The sequence below is a fragment of the Mandrillus leucophaeus genome, unplaced genomic scaffold, assembly GCF_000951045.1.
Source record: "Mandrillus leucophaeus isolate KB7577 unplaced genomic scaffold, Mleu.le_1.0 Scaffold39, whole genome shotgun sequence".
Classification (NCBI taxonomy): domain Eukaryota; kingdom Metazoa; phylum Chordata; class Mammalia; order Primates; family Cercopithecidae; genus Mandrillus; species Mandrillus leucophaeus.
This window is the reverse complement of record NW_012104142.1, coordinates 4,439,749-4,466,692: the sequence shown is the minus strand read 5'-3', so window position 1 is coordinate 4,466,692 and position 26,944 is coordinate 4,439,749. Positions and strand designations below refer to the sequence as shown.

Below are 26,944 nucleotides of genomic sequence, written 5' to 3'. Positions count from 1 at the left end.
TTAAAGGCTATGTCTGATAATACCAATATCTGGAGTCCTTGTGTCTGTAATGTCTATTGTTTCTGTAGGTATTTGTGTATCTGCTTATTTTTATTGTATGTCTAATTTAATGTTTGCAAAACTGGCCAGACACGGTGGCTCACACCTGTAATCCAGCACTTTGGGAGGCCGAGGCAGGCAGATCACTCGAGCCCAGGAGTTTGAGACCAGTCAGAGTGACACGGAGAAACTACAGCTTTCCAAAAAATGCCAAAAAAAACCTAGCTGGGCATGGTGGCACGTGCTTGTAGTCCCAGCTACTCAGGAAGCTAAGAGGGAGGGCTGCTTGAGCCTGGGAGTTTGAGGCTGCAGTGAGTCACGATTGTGCCACTGCACTCCAACCTGGGCAACAGAGTGGGACCCTGTCTTAAAAAAATAAAATAAAATAAAAATAAAAAAATAAAAAAGCAAAATTATTTGTAGAAGTAATTTAAGGTTTAGAATAATGTTATCTCCTCCCAGGGATGATTTATGTTTGCTTCTGCATTAAACCTGTGAGCATCAGCACTCGGGGATTACCATTATTCCAAGACTACCTCAATCTAATTTACAGGATTGAGATGAATGAAAGATGAGCTACAGTACTTGAGAGAGCCTATAACAGGTTCATCCTTATTCTACAATGGTAGCCTTTACAGGTTCCAAATCAAAGCAAGACGGTTTCTGTTTCACCTACTCTAGTGATTATTAGACACCAATCTCTAAGGCTGCGGTTCCTCTAGGCTAACAAGTGTGGCTCAGCTTCTTGGCCTCTCCACTATACCCTCCTCAATTAGCATAAATTACCAGAGGAAAAAGCACACCTAAATGCTAGTCTCATCTTCCTGGAACTCTTCTTATTTAGACCCTCACCTAGCAATTTTTGCTATTTTGTTAGTTCTCTAGTATCTTCAAGCAGATGTGTATTGTTTTGTCTAACAATTCTAACTTTTCTTAGTGGAAGGACTGGTTGATTGCCTAGTATGCTACAACTAGAAACAGAGTAAATATTTAATTATTGATGATGACAGATAATAGATACTGGAAGACTGATAGCTAAAGTGTTTGTGGAAACCTTTTTAAAATGAATAAAATCGAGGTCTGAATCGACTGAAGGGATAATTAGTGGATTAAGAACTTGAGGGAAAGCCCTCTACATTCATCTAACATGCTGTTACTAGGCTATTCACCTATGTTCCCTTAGGATGTAAATATACACACTAATTAAGTTTATTCAAATCTATTCTGTGCTTCCTCTTTTGGGCAACCAGCATTTACTGAGCAACTATGTACTAGACTCTTCTAAAATTTCTGTGATTTGGGCTGGGTGCAGTGGCTCATGCCTGTAATCCTAGCATTTTGAGAGGCTGAGGTGCAGGATCACTTGAGCTCAGGAGTTCGAGACCAGCCTGGGCAACGTAGGGAAACCCTGTCTACAAAAAATTTTTAAAAATTAGCTGGGGATGGTGGAACATGCCTACGATCTCAGGTACTCATGAGGCTGAGGTGGGAGAATTGCTTGGGTCTAGGAGGTAGATGCTTCAGTGAGCTGTGATTATGCCACTGCATTCAAGCCTAAGAGACAGAGTAAAACCCTGTCTCAAAAAAAAAAAAAAAAAAATTGTGATTTGATAGTAAGTGAGAAAAGATGCAGACAATTTCATTAGGAAAGAAAGTCAGAGGGAGAGGTTGAAAACACAGGGAATACAAAAAATAAATTGGAATAAGATACTAGGAGGAAGGAACGGGACTAAGAACATGTGGAGGGACTAGCCCTAAATAGGAAAATGCCACCTCTTCTTGGAATTTGATGGAAATAGTGTAAAATTCGGTACAGATATAGTTGCATTTACAGTCTTAAGAGTTAGAAAGCTTCTATCTGTTAATTTCAATTTTCTAGGAGAAGTAGGAGGTAAGGTTAAGGGTGGGATGGGGATCTTGATGTGAAGTCTTAGAATAATTACTATGGGGATATGAGGGAAGAAAACGTGATTAGAAACACAAGCAGTGGCCCGTTCTACACTATGACATGATTTTTCTCTAGCAATATTTAATAGCCTAGACATAGATAGGATAAAGGACTAGATTAGTCCAATATTAGGAGTTTATAGAGTACATACTGTAGAAAGACAAAAGGGCAGGGATGGTAGGATACTAACAAGAGAATGACAACACAGTTTAAATCGGACAGAAAAGGAAGTGATACAGGAGGAAGGTGATAGTAAAAAGTTAAGAGAAAGATGCCAGTAGCTTAAAGGTCTGGATGAGGTCAAAGGAGTGAGTGAGTGAATAAAAGGTCTAGAAAGAAAATAAATTATCAGAAATTAACATACTAATTTATATTATAAGTGGGACAGTTCTAGGAAAGAAGGCCCTGAACAGCCATTGAAGTGGTTTGCTGGAGTACAATATAAATGATGGTTATTGGAATTGAGGAGGTAAAGGGTATTAAAGGCTAGGTCACTATTTATGAACACTTTTTTCATTATTGTCCCCCTAAGTAGCCTTTTAAGGCATTTTTTCCTGATTACTCCTACTTCCCAAAGGAGGTTTAATATACTGTTTATCTGTTTATGCATTGTAATATGTAAAATGTTTTTACTCCCCAAGAATCAATGCTCACTCCCATGAGGCAACATCATCCCCTTCATTGAAAAGGCATGGGCCAGATGGTGGGACGGCTGGCCCATGTGCACGATGACACAGCTCCCACAGGCAAGTCTTACTGCCCAGCTCCTTTTCTACATAGTAGAAATCAGTACTCAGGTTCTACTGAAATATTAATCAACACTCAATATTCCATTTGATTTTATGATTTCAAGGAGCTTGCCATCTTAGAAAGATTCTTTGGAACTTAACATATTATTGGCATATATTTAGATTGCTAACAAGTACAGCAACTCATAGTAACAGCAGTTTAGAAGAGTTTAAATGCCACTGAACAGGCATTCGCTTCGGGGTATTAAGATGGATATGTTAGTAAAAATATTTAATGTGAAAACTACATTTTATTTGGTCACTGTTTTCCTATTCATAAGTGAATAGTGACTAAATTGTTTACTACTGCTATTTTGCAACTTGTCACTTGAGGGCAGCAAGACTATTTTGGGAATCACAGAATGGAGCATTTAACTAGTAGGACAGGTAAGGCATTAAAGATTCTACAGCAGCATGAAAAGGGAGAAAGTGGTAACACTGTATTCAAGTCTAATACAGAAAACATTTACAAAACAGCTTTTTGTAAGCAGTAATTATTTCCCCAATATATTTTTATTTCTATTCTAATTATAGTTTTCAAAAGTTACTCCTCATAAATGAACTCAACGGAAGGCAGTATAATTGAGTAGAAAGTGAGCAGCCTACAGAGTCACACTAATCTGGGTTCAATTCCTCGTCCTACAGTGAACTAGATATAATGTTTGGGCAGATTACTTAACCTCTTGGAGACTCAGTTTCCTCATCTATGGAATGGGGATATATAAATACTTACAGGGTTGAGGTTAAATATATGAATATATGTACTTATGTTACTAGATGTAAAATGCTTAACACATAATAAGGCTTAGCAAAAGGTACTTAACAGTAATGACCAAGCAAAAGGTATGGGTATCTCACAGTGGAAAGAATGCTTCACCTCTTCAGTAATCAAGGAAATGCAAATTCCACAAGGAAATACCACCATTTTGTACCCAATTAATCAGCAAGAGATATATCAAGGGTGATCTTTAGATTTAAGGTATAACTGGAAAAAATTAGTGTTCGGCTGAAAACATGGCTGTTATATATCTATTTACTTATGACACAGGGTCTTGCACTGTCACTGGAGAACAGGGGCATGATCACAGCTCACTGTAACCTCAAACTCCTGGCCTCAAGTGATCCTCCTGCCTCAGCCTCTCAAGTAGCTAGGACTATAGGCATATGCCACCACACCTGGCTAATTAAAAAAATTGTTTTTTGGTAGAGACAGGGTCTTGCTATGTTGCAAACTCCTAGCTTCAAGTGATCCTCCTGCCTTGGCCTCCCAAAGCATTGTGTCATTTATTTGATATGTTCAGTTCATTTAGTATTTTAGATGTAAGGCACATGTTACACAGTGCCTAAGGGAATGTAGATATAAATCACTGTGTAACATGTGCCTTTTATCTAAAAGACTTAGACTTAAGTCTTTTAGACTTTTAAGACTTAGACTTAAGTCTTTTAGACTTAAAGACTTAAGTCTTAGAAATAAGATCTTAGAAATAAAAACTGAATAAAACCAAATGCTTAGCCTCAAAAGATATTACAGTCTAGGCTGGGTGCGGTGGCTCACGCCTATAATCCTAGCACTTTGGGAGGCTGAGGCGGGCGGGTCACGAGGTCAGGAGATCGAGACCATCCTGTTGAACACGGTGAAACCCCATCTCTATTAAAAATATAAAAAAATTAGCTGGGCGTGGTGGCAGGCGCCTGTAGTCCCAGCTTCTCAGGAGGCTGAGGCAGGAGAATGGCGTGAACCCAGGAGGCAGAGGAGCTTGCAGTGAGCAGAAATCGTGCCGCTGTGCTCCAGCCTGGGTGACAGACTCCGTCTCCAAAAAAAAAAAAAAAGATACTACAGTCTAGCACAGAGAAAAAGAAAGCATATAATAATTACAATAAAAGGGAGCACATGGGATGAGTAAAATGAGGGGCACAATATGTTATAGGAATTTAGAAGAGGGAGAGATCAAAGTTAGCTACAAGGAATTGGTCAAAGGTTCATGAAAGATAAACATTTAAGTAAACCTTGAAAGATGACAGGTAGAGATCAACAGGGAGAACTTTCCCAGTTGAAAGAATGATGTGAAGTAAGGAACAAAAGGGTGGAAAACTCAGGTCACTATGGGGAATAGAGAATAGAATTTGGCTTGTTTAGAACATACACAGAGGAGTTGAGAGACATCTGAAAAGGACAGATAGCAACCTGTTATGAATACCCAGGCTAAGGAGTTTGGACTTAAATCAGTAGATAAAAAGAAGCCATTAAAAGTGTGTGTAAATGAGAGAGAAGAGAGAGAGAGCACAAGAGAGCAAGCGCTAAAGATACACACACACACACACACACACACACACACAGAGAGAGAGAGAGAGAGAGAGAGAAATGTCACAGACAGATGCAAGCCATGCCCAGAGCTGTGATCAGATAAGAATGATGTGACTGTTAGTTCTGTTCACAGTGACTAGTATGAGCCAGACATGCCACTAGGTGCTAAAAAGTCTGAGCAAGCAATTGTAGGACATAAAACAGTTTACTTTCTTCTCTATTAGACACATTTGCAAGGCCAAGATAGGTTAAATAACATTCTTGTGCTGTCATTTTCTCAAACACAAATAGGTTGTAACCACTGATCTAACAACAGAAAGAAAATGCATATGTTCAACAGCAGCCATATTAAATATGAGACGCAACTGTCATCCATGTCTTTTATCTACCTCTCAATCTACAGCACTTGCTTGGAATATTGCCTAATACACAAGTGGCACACGTGTGTGTATGCGTGTAAAGGATGAGTACTTAAAGAAAACTGGCCTTAGAAAATGAGAAAAAAGAGAAAACTCTTTTGAAAATTAAAACTTTATTACTAGCTCATAAAAAGTTACTTGAAGAGGAATTCTTACCTGGCGTGTCATTACAAAATATGCATACATTGCCATGGCACTTCCATAAGTGATGAAGTATGTTACTGGCTCCATGATGTCCCAGGAATATTCCCACCAGGTAAGCCGGGCCAAAATGCCAAACTGTGTGGCCATGTAGGCAAGGCCACCCCATAGCACCAAAGTGGTCCTCTTCTCAGCTTTTCTGCTAATCTCAATTCGTACCTATTGGGCACACATAATTGTAAGGCATTTTGACATAACATCAATTTAAAAAGGTTTAAACTGTTCTATGTTCACTAAAGAAACAGGGCTCATAATCAAGATGCAAGTCTCAGTTCTAGTAAATATAGCTTGTCTTCCTAAATAGTATCTGCAGTTTTCACTGAATAAAATATCTTAGGCCAGATGCAGTGGCTCACATCTGTAATCCCAGCATTTTGGTAGGTCAAGGTGGGCAGCTTGCTTGAGCCCAGGAGTTCAAGACCAGCCTGGGCAACATGGCGAAATCCCATCTCTACAAAAAATACAAAAATTAGCAGGACATGGTGGCACATCCCTGTAGTCCCAGCTATCGGGAGGCTGAGGTGGGTGAATCGCTTGAGCCCAGGAACTGGAGGATGCAGTGAGTCAAGATCATACCACTGCACTCCAGCCTGGGTGAATGAATGAAACCGCCTTGAAAAATACATATATACATGTAAGTATAACTACTATTTAGGGCATTTGTATTTTATGTTTCACCCTAGAAGTGGGTGAAAATATGGGCATGAATAACTCAGTTTTAACAGGTCTTCATCCAATCACAAGATTATCTTCTCTGAAAGAGGGAAATGCACACATACCTATATTCTTTCACTGTTGCATACACGATTTAATCTATTCTCAGTTTTAACTCCAGTGATATACTAGGGACAGAACACGGACTCTGGATTTAAAGCAGCTCAATTCAGAGCCTTGATCTGCAAATCACCATTAACTTCATTAAAGAGTTGTTCCGAAGACTAAATAAGAAAATACAGGTAAAATACTAGCACAATTCATGAAACACAGTAAATATTCTATAAACGATGAAAATTCTTTTTCAGGAATCAGAAAATGCAAACGACTAAGAGTCTTTGTTCCCTTCCTTACTCCTTACAATCTGATTTCTTAAAATTGAAATATCATAGAAAAAATAAAGGTAACATATATTCATTGTAAACATACAGAAACGTGTAAAGAAAAATCAGTCATAACCCAACTACTGTACTAGCATTTTGGAACGTATTCCTTCTGATTTCTTTGTGTATGTATATATATAAATGCGTATAGGTATATACATAATACATTTAAAAACTGGATCATAGTATGCACACTATTTTATAATTTGGTTTCTATGGCAAATAAAATCTATATAGTCCCTTTAATAGTTGCATAATAGTCTATATACAGTTGTCCCTAGGTATCTGTGGTGAATTGGTTCCAGGATACCCCCCAAACCAAGATATCAAAATACATAAATGTTAAAGTCCCTTATATAAAATGGAATGGTATCTGCATATAACCTATACATATATTCCCATATGCTTTAAATCATCTCTAGTTACTTATAATACAATGTAAATGCTATGTAGTTATTGTATTGATTTTTAAAATTTGTATTCTTTTTTGTTGTTGTTTTGTTTGTTTTTGAGACAGAGTCTTGCTCTGTCGTCCAGGCTAGAGTGCAGTAGCGCAATTTTGGCTCCCTGCAACCTCTGCCTCCTGGGTTCAAGTGATTCTTGTGCCTCAACCTCCTGAGTAGCTGGGACTATAGGCAAATGATGCCACGACGCCCGGCTAATTTTTATATTTTTAGTAGAGATGGGGTTTTGCCATGTTGGGCAGGCTGGTCTCAAACTCCTGACCTCAGGTGATCGGCCTGCCTTGGCCTCCCAAAGCGTTGGGATTACAGGTGTGAGCCACCATGCCCAGCCTTGTTATGTTTTATTGTCCCCTCACCTCCTACCAAACATCTTCTATCTGAGGTTGGTTAAATCTGCGAATGTAGAACCTACAGATAACAGAGGGCCAACTGTAATATTCCTTCTTAACTTGGCTAAAATCATTATCTACTATACTCAAGAGCCTTTCCTGATCAGCAATTATTCTGATCTTAATTTTAAAGGTGGTAAATCTGGTTAAGGGCAGTACATTCAGAACTGAAAGCTCTTAAGTCCATTATCAAGGCTCCAAACGATTCCTTTTTCAGCCCTTTCTTAGCTTTGACTTAAAACTTTTTTATGGTTCAGTCCCATAAACTAAAGAACTAATTTGATTGACATGACTCAACTGCATAAAACTTACAAGAAAAAACAGAAACATATATGCTCTGGAAAAAATACAGGTAAGGTGAAAAACCTGAGATTTGAAGTTTTACCTTTTCCAGGGGAGCCAGCTGCTCTTTGAGATCCTCTAGTCTTTCAATAAGCTCCCTTTCCTTGTTTAACTGGTGCTGCTCAATGCACAGTGTGGTGTATAGCTGCTGGACCAACGTCTTTACATCATTCAGCGTTGCTGCATTTTCATGACTTAAGAGGTCTGAAACAAAGGAGTTACATTTTTTAAAAAATGTATGCCTTAAATGATTACTATTCCTAGGACTATCACATGAGGCAGACTGATCCATTATAGGTATCTCGCCTTCAGTGTTAAACTGAAGGAAAGTAATAGTTCTCTTTTTTTTTTTTTTTGAAACAATGTCTTACTCTATCACCCAGGCTGGAGTGCAGTAGCATGATCTTGGCTCACTGCAGCCCCTACCTCCAGGGCTCAAGTAATCCTCTGAGGTTAGCTTCCTGAATAGCTGGGACTACAGGTGCGCACCAGCCACAAGCCTGGCTAATTTTTGTATTTTTTTGTACAGACAAGTTTTCACCATGTTGCCCAGGCTGGTCTCGAACTCCCGGGCTCAAGCGATTTGCCTGCCTTGGCCTCCCAAAGTGCTGGTGTAACAGGCGTGAGCCACCATGCCCAGCCTATAGTTTTTGTTAAAACAAAAAAGTTGTCCACAAATGTAAAAAGTTAATTCATGGCTGGGCCCGGTGGCTCACGCCTGTAATCCCAGCACTTTGGGAGGCCAAGGCGGGCAAATGATCACGAGGTCAGGGAATCAAGACCATCTTGGTCAACACAGTGAAACCCCGTCTCTACTAAAAAAAAAAAAAAATACAAAAAGTCAGCTGGGCGTGGTGGCGGGCGCCTGTAGACCCAGCTACTTAGGAGGCTGAGGTAGGGAAATGCATGAACCCGGAGGGCAGAGCTTGCAGTGAGCCGAGATTGCACCACTGCACTCCAGTCTGGGAGACAGAGCAAGACTTCGCCTCAAAAAAAAAAAAAAAACTAAATTCGTATTTGGGTAACTAAAAAAATTTGAAACAAATACCTACCATTATATTCTTGGAAGTCTAAATGCTACAAATGAGGGTATGATTAACATTAAGAAAAATAATACAAATAATAATGATCTTCATTAGATAAAAACAAAATTAAAGCAACTGTTAAAAACTAGTAGAGAGGTTTAGAATCAATCTGATTATTATGCTTATTAAAATGGTGACTATAATTTATCTGTAGTCCTGCCATTTTAATTGATTTTTTTCCCCTTAGTAAGTCCTAAGGGAAAAATATATAGTATTTCAAATTTGCAAATACAAAGGCATAAATAAAAATGCCATCATCCTAATAATCTTTTTTTTTTTTTTTTTTTTTGAGACGGAGTCTCGCTCTGTCACCCAGGCTGGAGTGCAGTTGTGCAATCTCGCTCACTGCAAGCTCTGCCTCCCAGGTTCACGCCATTCTCCTGCCTCAGCCTCCTGAGTAGTAGCTGGGACTACAGATGTCTGCCACCATGCCGGGCTAATTTTTTGTATTTTTTGGTAGAGACGGGATTTCACCGTGTTAGCCAGGATGGTCTCTATCTCCTGACCTCGTGATCCACCCACCTCAATCCCCCAAAATGCTGGGATTACAGGCGTGAGCCACCATGCCTGGCCCATTCTAATAATCTTAACTCTCATTCTTCTTCTCCCTAGTATACCAACTTTTATTCATTCCTGATGAGGAAAGACAGAGAATAGCTGTAGGAGCCTCAGTATCATGGTCTAAAGGGTATGAAGTTATGAGAACGACTGAAAGGGTGAAAGATTAAGTTCTTTCATTCAATATCCTCTACTATGAGTAGCATGTATTTCTAGAAATCTAAAAATTATGTTTTCAGAATCAAATAAAAACTCTGCTGACTAAAGCTGTCCATTTTTTTTTTAAAGCACATTTTCTTTTAGATTCTTACTAGCTTTCAATGTTAGGTACAGCATAAGGGTAGCACTCTTCTAAACAAAACAAGCCACAGTCAGAATTAACCATGTATTTCAAACATTCTTTAAGGATGTCCTTTAGTACAGTTATTATAGAAGTTCAATCAATGAAAAAATTCAAAAGAAGGTAGCAAATTGGATTAGAGAAGAGCTGATATAGTAAAACGGGATATAGCACCTAGCTGGGTATCTTGTATGCCTCAGTAAATGTGTGCTGAATTAATGGGAACATAAAAGGAAGAGCACTTTGAGTTCCAGAAGTCATCTATGTCAACAGTGTCTTCCTTGTACCAAAGCTGCTGCTCACATTTGCATATAGCCTTAAACTGTCCAAAGTTACCAGAAGAAGAAACTGCACTCTAGGAGGCTGAAGTAACTTGTCCAGAATGGCACAGTAAGGGGTAGAGTCCACGTCTCCTGATTTCTAGGCCTGTGGCTACATTACAGTGCTTCTACTATACCAATATTAAATTTCTTCTGCAAGTTCAGTCCCCTTTCATGAACTATTTTATTAGATAAAGCAGATTTGTTCCATCTTCTCCATGTATATATAAAACTCTAGTATTGGCTGGGCACGACCTGTAATCCCAGCACTTTGGGAGGCCAAGGTGGGCAAATCACGAGGTCAGGAGTTTTAGACCAGTATGGCCAACATGATGAAATTTTATCTCTACTAAAAATACAAAAATTAGCCGGGCATGGTGGTGCACGCCTGTAATCCCAGCTACTGGGGAGGCTGAGGCAGGAGACTCGCTTGAACCCAGGAGGTGGAGGTGGCAGTGAGTCGAGATTGCGCCACTATACCCCAGCCTCAAAACGAAACAAAAAACAAAAAAACACAAAGAAACTCTAGTACTATTCCTCTTAAACATCCTGAACCTAGTGCCTTCTATCTCTTTCCTCCATTTAGCCCTTCCACTAAAGCGTTGCAACACAGGGCAAAGGAACATGCTTATTCAATGAATGGCATCCCTCTTAAATACAGAATTTCAAACCACTCTCTTACTGTAGTCAGCTGAAAAAGAGTGGTGGGTACCTTCAGCTGAAAAAGAGTGGTGGTACCTTGGATGCCAGCAATACCTTCCTCAACCAGGGACAGAAAGACACAAGGTAGAAACAAAATTTGAGCCTATTTTGCATTTTATCGAAAGGAGAAAAAAAGATTTTCTTTACTATGTTTAAAAACCAGGGAAAGGCCAGGCGCAGTTGCTCATGCCGGTAATCCCAGCACTTTGGGAGGCCAAGGAGGGCGGATCACGAGGTCGGGAGATCGAGACCATCCTGGCTAACATGGTGAAACCCCATCTCTATTAAAAATACAAAAAAATTAGCTGGGCATGGTGGCAGGCACCTGTAGTCCCAGCTACTCGGGAAGCTGAGGCAGGAGAATGGCATGAACCCGGGAGGCAGAGCTTGCAGTGAGCCGAGATTGCACCACTGCACTCTAGCCTGGGCAACAGAGCGAGACTCCATCTCAAAAAAAGAAAAGAAGAAAAAAAAAAAAAACAGGGAAAACACAGCCTGGGCAACATAGGGAAACCTCATCTCTACAAAAAATAAAAAATTTGCCAGGCATGGTGGCATGTGCTTGTAGTCCTAGCTACTTGGGATGCTGAGGTGGGAGGATCTGCTTGAGCCTGGGAGGTCATGGCTGCAATGAGCTGTGATCACGCCACTGCACTCCAGCCTGGGTGACAGAGTGAGACCCTGTCTCAAAAAAATAATTAAATTTAAGATCAAGGAAAACAAAGTGTTTATGGATTTAAAATCATATTGAGTTTCTGTGAGAGATGGTATCTGATAGCATAATCTCACTATAGAATAACAGAACTAAGAGAGCTATGATGTGTGTATCTAAACATTAAAAAGGTCTTTTGAAATTCTACACCAATGCTGCTACTGAGTTACTAAAGTTCACACTTCAATTTACGATTATTTCCATGAATTACAGATTTTTGACCCTTGCAAGCTTCATACCCTAATTTACTTCTAGAAAAGCAAGGTAGATACTCCACAGTTCCTGGATACAGATAAAGCAATGGGTTGTTTTAGGCTGCCAAATCACCAGGGAATCAAATACAATCCCCTGTTTTTTCAATTTCTACCTTTTCTTATTCAATTTGAGAAAAGCTTTATTTAAAAAACTAAACATTCATTTCTGTTTAAAAAATACAGTTATTACAGAAATGGTTGGTATTTATTAATTGATTAAAATACCTTTAGTTTTTGACAACATAATATATGGAAACTCACATCTTAACTTTCCTGATTGTTATACTTTATATAGGAATATATTAGTGAACTTTCGGAATGTTACCAATAGAAAATCTAAACAGATGAACTCTCTAGGCAATTCACACAAAAACACACCTCAGTAAAATAGGACCTGTACTTCTGTTATTTTAAAGAGAACTTCTAGCCTGAGAATCAGGGAATAAAGAAGAAAAACACATTAGCATAGCTGATATATGGCTAACTGTCCCTGGTCTACATGTTTAATTATTCCAAGTTCATAAAATCTGATTCGATAATGCCTTACTACAGTTGACTCTTGAACAATGTGGTTGGGGGGCGAGGTTGGGGCACCACCCCCCTACAACTTTTGAAACCTCAAAAACTTAACTACTAATAGCCTACCTGGACCAGAAGCCTTACCAATAACATAATTAACAAATGTTTTATATATGTATTATATACTGTATTCTTATGGTAAAGTAAGCTAGAGAAAAGAAAACATTACAATCATAAAGGGAAAATAAATTTATAGTGCTATACTGTATTTATTTACATTGTAAGTTTACATTGTCTGTTTGCAAGATAAATCATCTGTCTAAAATGATGGGCAACCGTAGCTGCAGACCTCAGTCTACGGTACATATCAAGCAATCCAAGTTTTTCTTGCAATGTCATCACTTTTCTCTGCTTCTTGGGAGCACTTCCAGCATCACTTCATATGGGTCCCATGGTGTTATTCAAGGTGGACTAAACACACAAAAAAATTCAAGAACTGCAAGATATCAATTTTTACTGCAATAGACAATTTACTGGAGAAATGAACTACCCATGAGGAGATAATTAGCATCACACAGCATTTTAAGCTGATATCAAAAACACTTGAGTTTACAGCAACAGCAACAAGAGGTGGCTATGAAATCACTAGAGTAGTATACTATGTACTAGAGTCAATTTTATGCAGACATTATTAAATACTGCATCTTTACATTTCTCTTAACTGCAAATGGCATCATGCATGGTCTGTGTGTGCATACATTTTGATAATTTTTAACTTTTTGTAATAGATATGTATATATTTTATGGTAGTAAATGATAAAAAATAGGAAGGGCGTGGTGGTTCACGCCTGTAATCCCAGCACTTTGGGAGGCTAAGGTGGGTGGATCACCTGAAGTCAGTAGTTTGAGGTCACCTGGCCAACATGGTGAAACATGTGTGCCTATAATCCCAGTTACAGGAAGGCTGAGGGAGGAGAATCATTTGAACCCAGGAGGCAGAGGTTGCAGTGTGCTGAGATTGCACCGCTGCATTCCAGCCTGGGGGACAGAGAGAGACTCCGTCTCAAAAACAAAATAAAATAAAATAAGATAGACTTGTATCTACATATATTTCATGCATTCATGACATACTTAACTTTTCTTAATTTTTTGGATATTTCTAGGTTATGTGGTTCGTTTGCAAGTTTTTTCAAATCTGCTTTGTTCAACAGTCAACTGTATGTAAAGAATATCTTTCCATTCTTACTATTTAAGGATACTTTTCTATACTTTCTCCCAGCTAGCCCCCTCTCATCTAGCTTAAAGAAAGTGAATATGGCCTCTGCACAATCAAAATGCTACCCAGCGAACACATTTAATTCACTCAATATAGATGAAATCAATGGGGAATATGAAATCACAGTGCCTTCCCTCAGAGCATCAAAGAAAAGGACGAAGCAAAATTCAGAGAAGATATTTATCACTTTTGGTTGGTCAGGGGTCAGAGAAGGAAAGAGTATGATCATTAAAGGCTTACTGGAAGAGTCAATATTGACAATTTTGACTTGAGAAAACGGGGGTTAGGAAGAAAGGCATCTTAGGCAGAAGAAAGTGAGCAAACAGTGAGATGGGAAAGAACAGGGCATAGTTCAGGAAACCATAAAGGAATACACAGTGGAGAAAAAGTAGGCAACATGTAAGAGGGAAAGAAAACATTTTAAAAGGTAGATGTGGACCAGATTATAGAGGAATTTAGTAACAGGGTTTCACTCAGAACTTTTCTATGTTACACCCAATTCTTTCTCTTTTTTTTTGTTTAAAGATGTGTTGCCCAGGCTGGTTGCCACTGTGTTGCCCAGGCTGGTCCCAAACTCCTGGTCTTAAGCAATCCTCCTGCCTCGGCTTCCTAAAGTGCTGGGATTACAGGTGTGAGCCACCTTACCAGGCCTAAACCCAATTCCTAAAAGCAGGATTGAAAAGAAGGAATGTCCTACAGCAGCAGCCCCCCAACCCTGGGGTGCGAACCAGTACTGGTCAGTGGCCTGTTAGGAACCAGGCTACACAGGAGGAGGCCAGCGAGTAAGCATTACTGCCTGAACTCCACCTCCTGTCAGATCAGCAGCAGCATTAGATCTCATAGGAGCACAAACCCTATTGTAAATTGTGCATGTGAGGGATCTAGGTTGTGTGCTGCTTATGAGAATCTAACTGATGCCTGAGGATCTGACATGGAACAGTTTCATTCCAAAACCACTGCCTCTGCCCCTGCCACCACTGTCAGTGGAAAAATTATCTTTAACAAAATTGGTCCCTGGTACCAAAAAGGTTGGGAACTGCTGTCCTATGGCGCTGGTGGAAGGAGTGGTGGAAGGGGCATTAACAACAGCAGTGAGTAACAATGAATATCAAGGGCAAATAGAGAAACAGGACCAAAAAAGACACAACTCAAAACGCTATTTTAGAGGGCTACTTAGCATTGTACTGTGCAGAGCCACAGTAGAGACCAGGATGAAAAGAAATGTTAGCAATACTGACTCTGTCTTTATTTAAAATTTTATGCATCATGCATTTTTTGCATTAACTCTGGTTTTTTAAAGTAGTACATTAAAATACCATTTATCTTGCTGGGTGCGGTAACTCATGCCTATAATCTCAGCACTTTGGGAGGCTGAGGCAGGTGGATAACTTGAGGTCAGGAGTTCAAGACCATTCTGGCCAACATGGCAAAACCCCATCTCTACTAAAAATGAAAATTAGCCTGGCGGCTGGGCACAGTGGCTCATGCCTGTAATCACAGCACTTTGGGAGGCCAAGGCAGATAGATCACCTGAGGTCAGGAGTTCAAGAGCAGCCTGACAAATATGGTGAAACCCGTATCTAGCTTGAACCTGGGAAGTGGAGCTTGCAGTAAGCCAGTATCACGCCACTGCACTCCAGCCTGGGCGACAGAGCGAGACTCTTAAAAACAAAACAAAAACAAAACAACAATTCTTTATCTTGATTACTGAGTTGTTTGGTGCTCTCTTAAAATTTGTGTCTGAGGCAAGCACCTTTCCTTTTCCCATAAAAGCATATACAGGCTGTGAACAGTGGTTCATGCCTATAATCCCAACACTCTGGGAGGCCAGAGAGGGAGGAGTGCTTGAGCCCAGAAGTTCAAGACCAGCCTAGGCAACATAGTGAGACCTTATCTCTACAAAAATAAAAAAATTATCCAGGCATGGTGGCACATGCCTGTATGCCTGTAGTCCAAGCTACTCCAGCTGCTTGGGAGGATGAGGTAGGAGGATAATCTGAGGTCGAGGCTGCAGTGAGCTGTGATTATGCCACTGTACTCCATCCTGGGTGACAGAGTGAGACCTTGTCTCAAAACAAACAAAAAACAAAACAAACAAACAAAAAACCAACCATGCATCATGTCAGAAGTTCCTAAGAACTATTATTATTGTACAATAATTGACTTTCAGACTGCTGATCTTGAGCCATAAAAAAAGCTCAATACTTATTACAACACTTAAGAGAACAGAGAAGCCTACAGCTTATTTTAAAAAGATATCCCCTGTAATGTTATTAAAGTAGTACGACTTTTGGCCTTTATGAAGGGAAGGAGCTTCAGTTATGTAGGGCATTCATTTATGTGAAACAGAGTGACAATGTCAGATAATAAAGCATTCTGGCATCTAGGCAGAATCTAAGTGATTTTAGTCAAGGCAGAATCTAAGTGATTTTAGTCAATGTACTAGTCAAGTGCCAGGTACTCAATGAGCTCTTTCAGTGTTCTTTGAATATTGTCTGTTTCTCAAGGTTACCCAAGGAAAAAAAATAAAGTCCTTTCCAAAAGCCCTTCCCACATTTCTGTGACCTTACCAAGGTTACTATTTTACCTCTTTTTGGTGGTCGTACGTGATATGTTAAGTCATTAATGACCAGCTTAAAGTCATCAAGGAGGAGGAGGTCTATTCCTGTTGAAGCAGCAACACGAACACCATCTGTGAAAATTTCAAATGAAACTTGTCATAGGTCCATAATTATTCAAGAATGGTCAGGAAAATTCAATCTTCAAAATAGTTTTTAAAAATTACCTCCTCCTTTTTAAATTTCAGTTAACTTTTTACCTCATTTCCCAGTTCTATGCAAAGTTTAGGTTGCCTAAAGCTCTGTTTTTAGGACTCGAGTTTGTGAAGATTTAACAACAGCTTCTCCTGTGAATTATATGAGCAAGTGAAATAATTAACGGTCATAGTTCTGTAGGTGTACATTGGAAATCTAGGGTCACTGGGAGAGCTGTATGGACTTAACATTGTCCATAATGGAAGCTGGTTGAGTCAAAAAAAAAAAACAAAAAAACAAAAAACCAGTATTTTCTGACATATGGTACTCTTCAGTATAGTCATTGATTAGTTGCCAATAATTCAGTAGAGACAGATGCTGGGGTTAACAAAGTATTATACATCCATATGTATAATACCAAAGTATTATACATCCATATGTATAATACCAAAGTATTATACATCCACGCTGGTTTACTAATTATATTGTCAGATGAGTAGAAATGTGGTAATTGTTAACTGGTGAATCCAGGTGAAGGGTAAATGGGCATTTATTGTACTAATCTTTCAAGTTTTCTGTAGATTTAAAAAATTTTAAAGTAAAAATGGGGAAAAAAACAATGGGAAAAAAACTTAAAAATGGGAAAAAAATTAAAAAACTTAAAAAATAAATAAATGAAATACATAAAATGGTAATTTTTAGTGCCTTATTTTATATTCTTTTCAAATCATATACTTCTTTATTTTGGCAAACTTTTCTTTCCAGACATGAGGGTTTAACTACTGGAAGTATTTATTCTACACCTAAAGTAATGATAAAAAGTCTCAATAATATAAAATGTGATTGACTGTTCATCCTTGCTCATGGCATTATATGTGAGATGCTTTTGAATGAGATTCCCTGTGCATACACATTTGCTAAAATCGATCAATTATACTCTGAGTACTACTGGGAGAGAAATCACTTTCTCTCCTGGTAAGTGCTAAGCAAAAGAAAAAAGTTTTCTGAAGTTAACAGTATAGGGTTCTTTTGTAGCTACGTGTATGGTGTATGCATGTGTCTAGAAATTGCTGTGGGGTGAAATGAGGGGTAGATGGTAATTAATAATGATGGTGACTATACCTGGTGAATAGACAGCAACTCTGTCAATTCCCCGATCCTCTTCTTGCAGTTGTCGTAAAAATACACCAACGGAGTCAGAGATAGGCTTGAGTGTGAACTGACAGCGTTCACGCCGGGATGGTAGCCTCACAGATATCACAGGTAACCCATTTTGATAAACCACTGTAACATCTGAATGAAAAAGACCCAAAAACATATGATAATTGGATTTCAATGTAAGTTAAAGTCACATTATTACTATTCTTGCATGGGGGTCTATTATTAGCATGATTTAAAATGTTTTCAAAGAAGGTTTACGAACATGCCCTTTAGCTTTAGTTGAAGGTTATTCTGGAAACTGGCTTATAAAAGATCAAATGGATCACACAGCTCATTTTACAGATATGAAAAAACAGGCAAGGAACTGTCTTCTGAGTGGGTCAAGGAGAGGCTTTCCCAAGGATATCAGGTGAAGCTCTTGATATTGGTGAATACAAGCCCTGGATCCATTTAGCAAGATTTTATTAAGCAGTCAGAGATTGCTGGGCCAGACTTCATAGCCTATAGGACGTGGCTCTTGGGATCCAGAGCTTTCAAGAAGTACCCTAATAAGTGAGACTCCTACTCCAAAACAGTCAATTCATGTATATATAGTACAAGTTGATAAGTGAGAAACAAAAGTGAAATCTTAAGCCCCTCAACTGACTGAATGGACCCCCTCTTGGCCAAAGGGACACCCAGGGTAAACCTTTAAAGCTAAGTTCTCAGCCATGACAGGATGGGAGGTCAGACACAACTCATTATATTCCCTCCTTGCTAGCCACCATTAGGCACTCCTTCCTAAGGGCTTACGAGAAACTAGCCCTTTCAAAAGACTCCACCATTGATATCAACCAATTAACTGCCCAACACTGCCCCTCTTTTTTGCCTGACAAGAGGCCACCGACCGTGAAGTGGTTCTGGCCAGTCTACGGAGAATGCACAGTGAGGGTTTTCACACCCTCTGCTTCATCTTTTGATACCAGAGAGCTGAAAATTCCACCCTCAGATCATGCTGATGCAGCCATTTTTTGTACACGGGACCCATGAAGGGGCATGAAGCTCAGTTGTGCATACACATGTTTCTCTTTTCATAAATATGCATGTCCTCTCCTACAGTGTACTGAGTATGTACATTTGGCCACCCTGCTCAGCATGCATTCCTGTTCTTTTTGCCTATTCCTCAAAGTGTCTGTTTTTGGCTTCTGAATAGAGGCTACACTTCCCAGCCTGTCAGAATGGCCACCCTGCAGGCTGCAACCTTTATGAGAAATATACGTCTCCTTTCCAAATTCATGAACCTCGTCATTCTTCAGTTAGCATTCTATCAAAAACAATTCATGTTCTCTTGAATGTCTTCATGAGCTTGGCTAGACAGAACCAAAACTCTGTTGTTTAAGATTTTATAACAAAATGTTATGAAGGGAAAGTTTATTATGAGTTATAAAATTGAAGGGATCTTCTACAAAAGTATAGCATAGCATGCCTATTTCCTTATTTTTTCCCTCAGTATTCTTGATTTGTAGGACCCTAGTAAAACAAACATCAGAATAACCCTCTTTCGCAATAATTTTCAAATACATTTTTTTTTAAATGCATTTTTAAAATCAAAATGTTTTACATAAGCAACTAAGCATTTAAAGATGATATTAGCACTGAGGAAAGAAAACAGGCTTTGGAGTCAAACCTGGGACTGAATCTTGGCTCTGTAATTTTGGGCATATTATGTAACTTCTCTGAGTCTCACTTTTTTCATATATAAAATGGGCTTTGGCCAGGCGTGGTGGCTCACGCCTATAATCCCAGCACTTTGGGAGGCTGAGGTGGACAGATCATGAGGTCAAGAGATTGAGACCATCTTGGCCAACATGGTGAAACCCTGTCTCTACTAAAAATAAAAAAATTAGCTGAGCGTGGTGGTGCACATCTGTAGTCCCAGCTACCAGGGAGGCTGAGGCAGGAGAATCACTTCAACCTGGGAGGAGGACATTGCAGTGAGTCGAGATCGTGGCACTGCACTCTAGCCTGGGTGACACAGCGAGACTCCATCTCAAAAAAAAAAAAAGGTTTAATCCCTAACTCATAGAGCTGTTGTGAGAAATGAGCGAAATACATAAATAATTTAAAACACTTAGCACACTACATGATACATAAATGATAATGTTTCCTTACTAGCTCCTTTGAAGAATCAAAGGTTGGCTAGATGTGGCGGCACGTGTCTGTAGTCCCAGCTACTCGGGAGGCTGAGGCAGGAGGACTGCTTGAGCCCAGGAGTTTGAGTCTACAGTGAGCTATGATTGTGCCACTGCACTCCAGCCTGAGCAACCGAGTGGGACCCCATGTCTAAAACTTTTTTTTTTTTTTTTGAGACAGGGTCTTGCTCTATCACCTAGGCTGGAGTGCAGTGGCATGATCACAGCTCACTGCAGACTCGAGCTCCCAAGCTCAAGCGATTCTCCTGCCTCAGCCTCCCAAGTTAGTGGGACTACAGGCACGCACCACCATGCCATGCTATATATATATTTCTTTTTTGGAGAGACAGGGTTTCACCATGTTGCCCAGGCTGGTCTTGAACTCCTGAGCTTGAGCAGCGACCCACCCTGGCCACCCAAAGTGCTGGGACTAAAGGCGTGAGCCACTATGCCTGGCTTCTAAAAACAATTTTTAAAAATAAAATGAGTCAAAAATTACATTCTATTATGCTTCTAAGGATTTATATCCCTACTAATCAAAGAGTTTATAGGAAATGTGTGAGATTAATGTTTTGGAAATCCAAAATGCATCAAGTTTTCCACAGTTGTAGTTGTAGACATCTACATCTTATTTCCTTGTCTATTCTAGTAATTCATAAGGCCTACATTATACACAAAATCTTCACACTAAAATCTTTCATGATTTGAATTTTCAAGAAATAACCCTAATTGAGACATAGCTTATAAATAACAAACTACATTATTTAAAATGGAAATCTGATGAGTTTTGACATAAGAATCAAAATAAAGAACATTTTTGATTCCCCCAAATTCTCTGATCCCCATCCCAGTTAATCCCTGGGTAACCATTGATCTGATTTTTGTCACCACAGATTAGAGTTTTATAGAGTTATATATAAATAAAATCACACTATGGACCCTTTTGTATTTGGCTTCTTTCTCTTGGCATGATTATGAGATTCACCTATGTTGTTGTTAGTAGTTCATCAATTAACTAGTTCATTAGTAGTCATTCATTTGTATTCCTGAGAAGGGTGTCATTGCATAGACAAACCACAACTTGTTTATCCTGTTGATGAACATCTGGGTTGTTTCCAGGTTTTGGCTACTATGAATGAAGCTTTTATGATTATTTGCAAACAAGCCTTTGTGTGACATGTTTTCATAGTGTATCTTTCCCTATCCTTTTACCTTATCCATGTTTTATTTAAAGTGAGTTTCCTGCAGAAAACTTATAGTTGGGTCTTGCTATTTTATCCAATCTAACAATCTCTGTCTTTTAATTAAAGTGTATATATTATTTGTATTTAATGTAATTATAAGTATGGCTGAGTATATGTCTACCATCTTACTACTTATTTTCTATTTGACCCTACTGTTCTTTCTTCTACTTTTCCTCTATTCTTGCCATTTTTTAGGTTTACTATCTTTTAATCTCTTTAAAAAGGATTTTTTCATTTAATCACTATTTATTATAATTTAATCTCTATTTTTTTTCTCACTTTTATTTTCCAGAGACAGGGTCTTAATCTGTCTCCCAGCCTGGAGTGCAGTGGTGTGATCACAACTCACTGCAGCCTTGATCTCCTGGGCTCAAGTGATCCTCCTCCCTCAGCTTCCTGAGTGGCTAGGACTAAAGGCACATGTAGCTATGCCTGGATAATTTTTTTGGGGGGGGGCAGGGTAGAGACAGGGTCTCGTTATGTTGCCCAGGCTGACCCTGAAGTCCTGGACTCAAGCAATTCTCACATCTCAGCATCTCAAAGTGCTAGGATTACAGGATTGAGCCACAATGCCCAAGCTAATCTCGGCTGTTGACTTATTAAATACAATTTATTTTATTTATTTATTTATTTATTTATTTATTTATTTATTTTGAGATAGGGTCTTGCTGTGTTGCCCAGGCTGGAGTGCAGTGGTGTGATCTCGGCTCACTGCAACCTCCACCTCCTGGGTTCAAGCCATTCTCCTGCCTCTACCTCCCGGGTAGCTGGGACTACACGTACCCATCACCACACCCAGCTAATTTTTCTTTAGTAGAGACAGGGTTTCACTATGTTGGCCAGGCTGGTCTCAAATGATCTGCCCGCCTTGGCCTCCCAAAGTGCTGGGATTACAGGTGTGAGCCACCAGGCCTGGCCCTTATTTTATTTTTTTTAAGCATTACTCTAGAGCAGGTATTGCTAAACTTTTTTCTGTAAAGGCTGAGGTATTAAATATTTTAGACTCTGTGGGTCATAAGATCTCTGTTACAACTATAAACTCTGTTACAACTATAAACTCTGTTACTGTGGTGCAAAAGCAGCCACAGGCAATATATAAATAAATAGGCATGGCTGTGTTCCAACAAACTTTATTTATAATAAGCAATGGGCTGGCTTTGGCCTGTAGGTCAGGGGGTCGCCAACCCCCAGGACACAGACTGGTACCATGGAAAAACTGTCTTGCACGAACCTGGTCCCTGCTGCCAAAAACGTTGAGGAGCACTGCTGAAGGTCATAGTTTGCTGAATTCTGTTCTATGTTATACATCTTTACCATATCACAATCAGTCTTCAAATAATATAGTATCACTTTAGGTATTGTTTTAGAGAACCTTACAACAATATACTTCCATTCCCCCTGCTTACATTCTTCATGGTATTGTTCTCACACATTTTTCTACATATATTATAAACCACACATTATTTTTGTGTGGTTTACCTTCTGATTATCTTTTAAACAGATTTTGTTTTGTATAGTATATATTAAGAGTTTGTGTATATTCTTATCTTTGTTCCTCTATGTCTTTTTTCCTCTGTCTGCCTTTTAAAAACTTTTACTTTTTAATAAAGACATGGTCTCATTCTGTTGCCCAGGATGGAGTTCAGTGGTACCATTATGGCTCACTCAGTCTCAACTACTGGGCTCACTGGATACTCCCGCCTCAGCCTCCAAAGTAGCTGGGACTACAGGAATGTGCCACCATGCCCAGCTAATTTTTATTTTTATTTTCTTTTTGAGACAGAGTCTTGCTCTGTCACCCAGGCTGGAGTACAGTGGTGTGATCTTGGCTCACTGTACCTTCACCTCCCAAGTTCAAGCGATTCTCCTGCCTCAGCCTCCCCAATAGTTGGGATTACAGGCACGCACCACCACACCCAGCAAATTTTTGTATTTTTAGTAGAGACACGGTTTCACTGTGTTGGCCAGGCTGGTCTCGAACTCCTGACCTCAGGGGATCCACCCGCCTCAGCCTCCCAAAGCGCTGGGCCAGCTAGTTTTTTTAATTTTAATTTTTAATTTTTATTTTTGTAGAGACAGGGTCTCAGTATGTTGCCCAGGCTGGCCTCAAGCAATCCTCCTGCCTCAGCTTCCCAAAATGCTGGGCTCACAGGTATAAGCCACCATGCCCAGCTCTCTGCCTGCTTTTTAACATTTTCCTTTTATTATTGGTTTTCAACAATTTGACTGTGATGTGCTTTGCTTTTCTCTGTGAATGGCTGGGAGTTGTTAGATTTTTTAGATCTGGCTTTCCTCAAATTTGGAAAACTTTTGACCTTTATTCAACTATTATTTTTTTCTGTCTCCTACCCTTCTGGGATTCCAATTACACTTATGTTAGGCCATGTGATACTGTCTCACAGGTCACTGAGGTTTTCTTCATACATTTCAGGGGCTTTTTTTCCCCCTCTCAGTTTCATTTTGGATAGTTTTAATCGCAATATACTTCAACATCATGGATTTTTTTCTTCTGTGGTGTCTAATTTTCTGGTAATTCCATCTATATGGTGTTTTCATTTCAGACATATTTTTCACCTCTAGAAGTTCCATTTCTTTTTATATCTTCCATTTCTTTTCACATTATACTTATGCTTTTCCTTTTCTCTATGAGCATAAGGATCATATTTATAATAGCTATTTTAACTTCTTGGCTGTTTATTCCATTATCTCTGACATTTCCAGGTCTGTTCATTGACTGTATTTTTGGAAGGTTTATTTTTTGCTTCTTCATATGCCTAGTAATTTTTGATTGGTGGTTAGACATTTTTAATTTTACATTGTTGAGTGCTGGGTCTTGTATAGTTAAATTACTTGCATGTTAGTTTGGCACTTTCAAGACTTCAAAAACTTCTTTTAGGAGAGATCTACAGAATCCTTTATTCTAGGACCAATTTGTCCCTACTTCTAAGATATGGTTCTTATGAGAATGTCTACCAAATGTTCAAGTGTTCAAATGTATCTCTCTACTGTGGCTAGAGGGAAGCAAAATTATTCATTTTATGTTACTGGCAATAGCTATTTTCTAGGAAGTTTTAGCCTGGTCTTGTGGTTTAGAATTCAGCCAAAGTCTCACAGGATGCCTTTGCAGATTTCCAAGACTCCTCTTTTTCTTCATAGCTCCTTCCTCTGTAAATCTCTGTCTCATAAATTCTAGTTGCCTTGAGATTTACAAATTCTGATCTCTGTTTCTTCATCTTAACTAGATGGCCAACCTCTGTTTCCCTTCTCTGTGATGCAGTTTAGAGGCTGCCTCAGGCTGTAAACTCAACCAATGCAGGGTTTAACTCATTTGTTCCTCTTATCTCAGGCATCACAGTCCTGTGTGCCTATCGTCCAGTGTCTGAAAAGAGTTGTTTCAGATATTTTGTCTGGTGTTCTACTTGTTTATAGCAGGATAGTAATTCCCACAGCAGTTAATACTTCATGGATGTATGATTTGAATTTTTACATAAAAACTAAAAGGCAAAATCAGAAATCCCTATTGCCTTTTTCTGTCCAAAGGAATAGTCTGTTTCCTAAGGAAGAAGAGGTCAAAATAGTAATTTGAATTGAATATATAGCATGTACTATCTAAAGTTTGCAATACCTAAAGATATTTTAAAAATGTGTCATATTCCTTCTTGTTCTAAAAGAATCCTTAGCAATTAATCTACTGTTTCCTGAAGTCAGAACCACTAACATGAGAATATTTCTATCTTTTCTATAGCAGTAATGATGATGAAGTCATTAAGATTAGTGATTGAATTATCCAATTATCCCCTTTCTATATATGTGAAAAAGAGTAACCACAGATCAAGAAGTAGAGAGAGTTGAATTTAAAAAAGAGATAGAATCTGTGAGTCTGAAATATATCTGGAGAATCTTGAAAGTGTCTTTGCAAAAATTATAAAAGTGAGAAAATTATGACAGTGAAAGAGACCTAATCTAACCAACCCCATACTTCCTTTAACCTCCAAACTGCCTTTGGTCATTCCTGGGCTTGGGCCTAGCTAGCTTTGGGAGAAAGTTAGTTTTTAGTTTAAATAATAGGCCTTCCCCCAAAATAAACTGCCTTCACAAAACTAACGAAAGAGCACCAGGTTAGGAAGATGGGAGGAGGCTGAATTCTGCTAAAATGTAAGTGTAAGGGATTACTAGCTATTATTCTAGAGGTCACAGATTTGCAACTTCCCCACACCCACTCTTGCAGATAACATCACTGTTGTAGAACCTAAGACTGGCCTTTTGAGATGTCCTTTCAGGCTCCTGTGGCCCCCACCCAGAAGAGGACTTAGCACATGAGGATCATTTTCCACACCCCTATGACTGCATCCACAACCAATCAGCGGCACTCATTCCCTTAGCCCCCTGCCCACCAAACTATCCTTGAAAAACCCTGGCCTCCAATTTGGGGAGACTAATTTGAGTAATAAAACTCCAGTCTCCTATTCAGCCAGCTCTGTGTGCATTAAACTCTTTCTCTATTGCAATTCTCCTGTCTTGACAAATTGGCTCTATCCAGGTACTGGGCACAGAGAAGCTGTTGGGCAGTTACAAATGCACTAAAACATCAGTTTTACAGGTAAATGCTTAGGGGTTACTGTTTTTAAATAACTGAGTCAAAGTCAACAGAGAATATGAAGGTCTTTCATACCCAGTTTAACTTCTTCCTTTAAAGAGCATGATGCTTTTTTCAAGGGAATGAAATAAGAAAGCTTTTGAGAAACTCTACAATGAATAGCGCATTTCAGAGCTGACAAGTCTTTATTATACTGCTTTTGAAATCCCAAGGCCTGCTCTTCTCTCCTACACTGTGGATTGTAATGTCAACATTAGATTTCTTAGTTTGCAATTCAGGAATAACAATTGCCAAGGTTCCTCAAGTTTCACAATATAAACAATAAACAGCTGGTTGTAGTGAAGTCAGAATGGGTATTCACAAGCTAATGACAGTTGTCAGTTACTATCATCTAGAGACAAAATATTCTTTTAAAGTACACATTGCATCAAGTGGCTGTTTGGTTGGATTTTTTTTCTTTTGTTTTGATTTCCAAGTGAATAAAATAAGAAATAACATAAGTATGTTCCAGGGCAGTGTGTTTCAAGAAAAGCCTAGAAATTATGGAGCGTTCAACATGAATACTTAGAGTTAGAACATGATAACACGATAACAGATTTAGGCATAAAAACAGAAAGCTGTGGAATTGTGCAGACTAAGAAGAGTAGTGCAGGAACTACAAACAATTGCATTTGAAGCAGGAATACATTTTTTAAAAACGCCTTTGAGGCATCAGGAGTTGAAAAACAGTCATAAAATACGAATGCTTATTATTTTGCAAAATATTTTTTAAATGCTTGTAAAAATATATAGTATGAAGTTTGGCTAGTGTTCAAAATAATGAGTAAAATCTCCACTAAAATATATCACCTGTATATATTTTGAGGGCCTATTATGAAAGGGAACTGGTACAGTAAGGGAGCCCATGTTGGGCTTTTTCTGCAAAGCTACTTGGAGTAGAACTATGTATGATGGATGATTTCAGGGGCTTATGATCTTAACGTTACCGATTTCCTCCCCATTTTCTGTAATATTCTGCATCATAAATGTGAGATATAATCACAGAATTTCAGTGTTGGAAGGCCAGAGAGATCATACAAACTAACAACCTTTGAAAGGAGCTGGGCACATTCCTCAGCCCCGGGCTCAAAACTCCCTGAGCCTAGCACAGACACATCCCATCCTCCCATCCCACCACCATATATCTCTCAAACTCCCTGAGCCCAGTATAAACACCACCTGGAAAGTCTCCGATAAGGCAACAGCCGTTCAAGGTTACTG

At 39.1% G+C, this 26,944-nt stretch overlaps 1 protein-coding gene across 1 annotated transcript in view; it reads right to left on the bottom strand.

Annotated features, from left to right (window-relative positions):
- The window catches only part of MCU (mitochondrial calcium uniporter), a 200,142-nt gene that overhangs the window by 8,021 nt on the left and 165,177 nt on the right, over window positions 1-26,944 (bottom strand). The window contains exons 3-6 of the mRNA XM_011991113.1: window positions 17,634-17,804; window positions 16,346-16,450; window positions 8,036-8,196; window positions 5,656-5,859 (exon numbers count right to left, since the gene is read on the bottom strand). Of these exons, the coding sequence (XP_011846503.1) occupies window positions 5,656-5,859; window positions 8,036-8,196; window positions 16,346-16,450; window positions 17,634-17,804 (641 nt within the window). The remainder of the gene's footprint in view (window positions 1-5,655; window positions 5,860-8,035; window positions 8,197-16,345; window positions 16,451-17,633; window positions 17,805-26,944) is intronic.